The sequence below is a fragment of the Pygoscelis adeliae genome, unplaced genomic scaffold (assembly GCF_000699105.1).
Source record: "Pygoscelis adeliae isolate BGI_AS28 unplaced genomic scaffold, ASM69910v1 Scaffold402, whole genome shotgun sequence".
Lineage (NCBI taxonomy): Eukaryota > Metazoa > Chordata > Aves > Sphenisciformes > Spheniscidae > Pygoscelis > Pygoscelis adeliae.
The window spans coordinates 4,154,869-4,156,262 of NW_008824411.1; the positions used below are offsets into that span (position 1 = coordinate 4,154,869).

Consider the following 1,394-nt stretch of genomic DNA (forward strand, 5'->3'; position numbering starts at 1 on the left):
TCCAGTCACCGGCTTCTCCGTCCCCATCCTCCCCAGAGTCCCCACGCTGCCCTGGTACGGCTGGGGGCCTGCAGACACCGCAGGCTGCTGCGCTCCTTCCCCATCACTGACAAGTGCACCAACCCAGCCCCAAGCGCCAGATGAGCCGGGATCAGTGCCCGACCTCCAGATCACTGAGGAATAGATGCTGGAGCATCCCAAGGATGGTGATGGGGACATAGCTCAGCCCGGCGTGGACACTGGTGATTGCTCTCAGTCACAGGCTTTGTGTGACCTTCGAGTGGGATGCACAGGAGCTCGTGCAACATCCCCCCCCCCACCCCGTGCCAAAATGTTTGGAGCTTGGCAAAAGCTGGGGCTAGGGCTGCGCTGGGTTCGGTGCATGGCGGCTGGCTCTCAGTACGCAGGGTGTCCCAGCTCTCACCCATGTCCTCCTCCCCCGGGGTGAACTCGGGCAGCTTGCGGATCAGGCGGGAGGGCTCCTGGTAGTCGGGTCCCAGGGGGAATATGCGGTCGTAGGTGGAGCTGGACTCCTGCTCCCTGGGTTCTCTGGTGCCCTGGCCCAGGGCTGCAGCACCCACCTGGGGAAGACATTTGTCCTCGTGTCCCCCCCTTCTATTGTCTGCCTCTATGGAGAACAGTTTGGCTCCATCACGTCTGCGACTGACCTCAGTTAGCCGGGGGCTGCAGTGAGACCCCCTCAGGCTTCTCTTCCCCAGCCCAGCTTCAGGACAGAGGGATGGACAAGAGGCAGGTCCCAAAGTCACTGCCCTGCTCAGCTAAATCCCCTTGCTTGGGAGATGGATGCAAATCACAACCTTCCCGAGGAGGGGAAGGGAGCATCAGCCCCCGCATGGACTCTGCTTTCCCCATGCTGAGCTCCCAGGAGAACCTGCCTGGGACGAGCCCACCACCCTGGGACACCTCGCCAACCACCCCGCCCTTGCCCACCTTCTCTAGCATCTTCTGCCAGAACTGCCGCCACAGTATGATGACGATGATGGCCACCAGGATGAAGATGATCGCCACCAGGCACCCGATCAGGATGCGCGTGTTGCTGTCATCTACCTTGAGCGTGGGGTCTGGCAGGAGGAGGGGACACCAAGAACCGGTCACACCAGGGCACTGCCCCCTTCCTCCATTGTATGGGGCAGAGCCCCCCAGAGCATCACCCCACAGGGAGGTGACCCTGGCCCCTGCCCAGCTCAGGGCAATGTGCTTTTCAATGCCTTACCGTAAGTGGTGGGGACCACAGACACCTCCGGGGGGGCCACCGAGTTGTTGTACATGGCTGCATCTGTCAAGGGAGAAGAGGAGAGAATCAGGGTGGGGGGCATGGGTGCCCCACAGCCCCGGTCCCTCCTCCCCTCCCCCCCCCCCCCCGGAGGGTCGGG

General features: G+C 62.8%; 1 protein-coding gene across 1 annotated transcript in view; it reads right to left on the reverse strand.

Moving 5' to 3' along the window:
• The window catches only part of DDR2 (discoidin domain receptor tyrosine kinase 2), an 8,443-nt gene that overhangs the window by 3,003 nt on the left and 4,046 nt on the right, over positions 1–1,394 (reverse strand). Inside the window, exons 5-7 of the mRNA XM_009320685.1 lie at positions 1,235–1,297; positions 925–1,082; positions 321–581 (exon numbers count right to left, since the gene is read on the reverse strand). Of these exons, the coding sequence (XP_009318960.1) occupies positions 321–581; positions 925–1,082; positions 1,235–1,297 (482 nt within the window). The remainder of the gene's footprint in view (positions 1–320; positions 582–924; positions 1,083–1,234; positions 1,298–1,394) is intronic.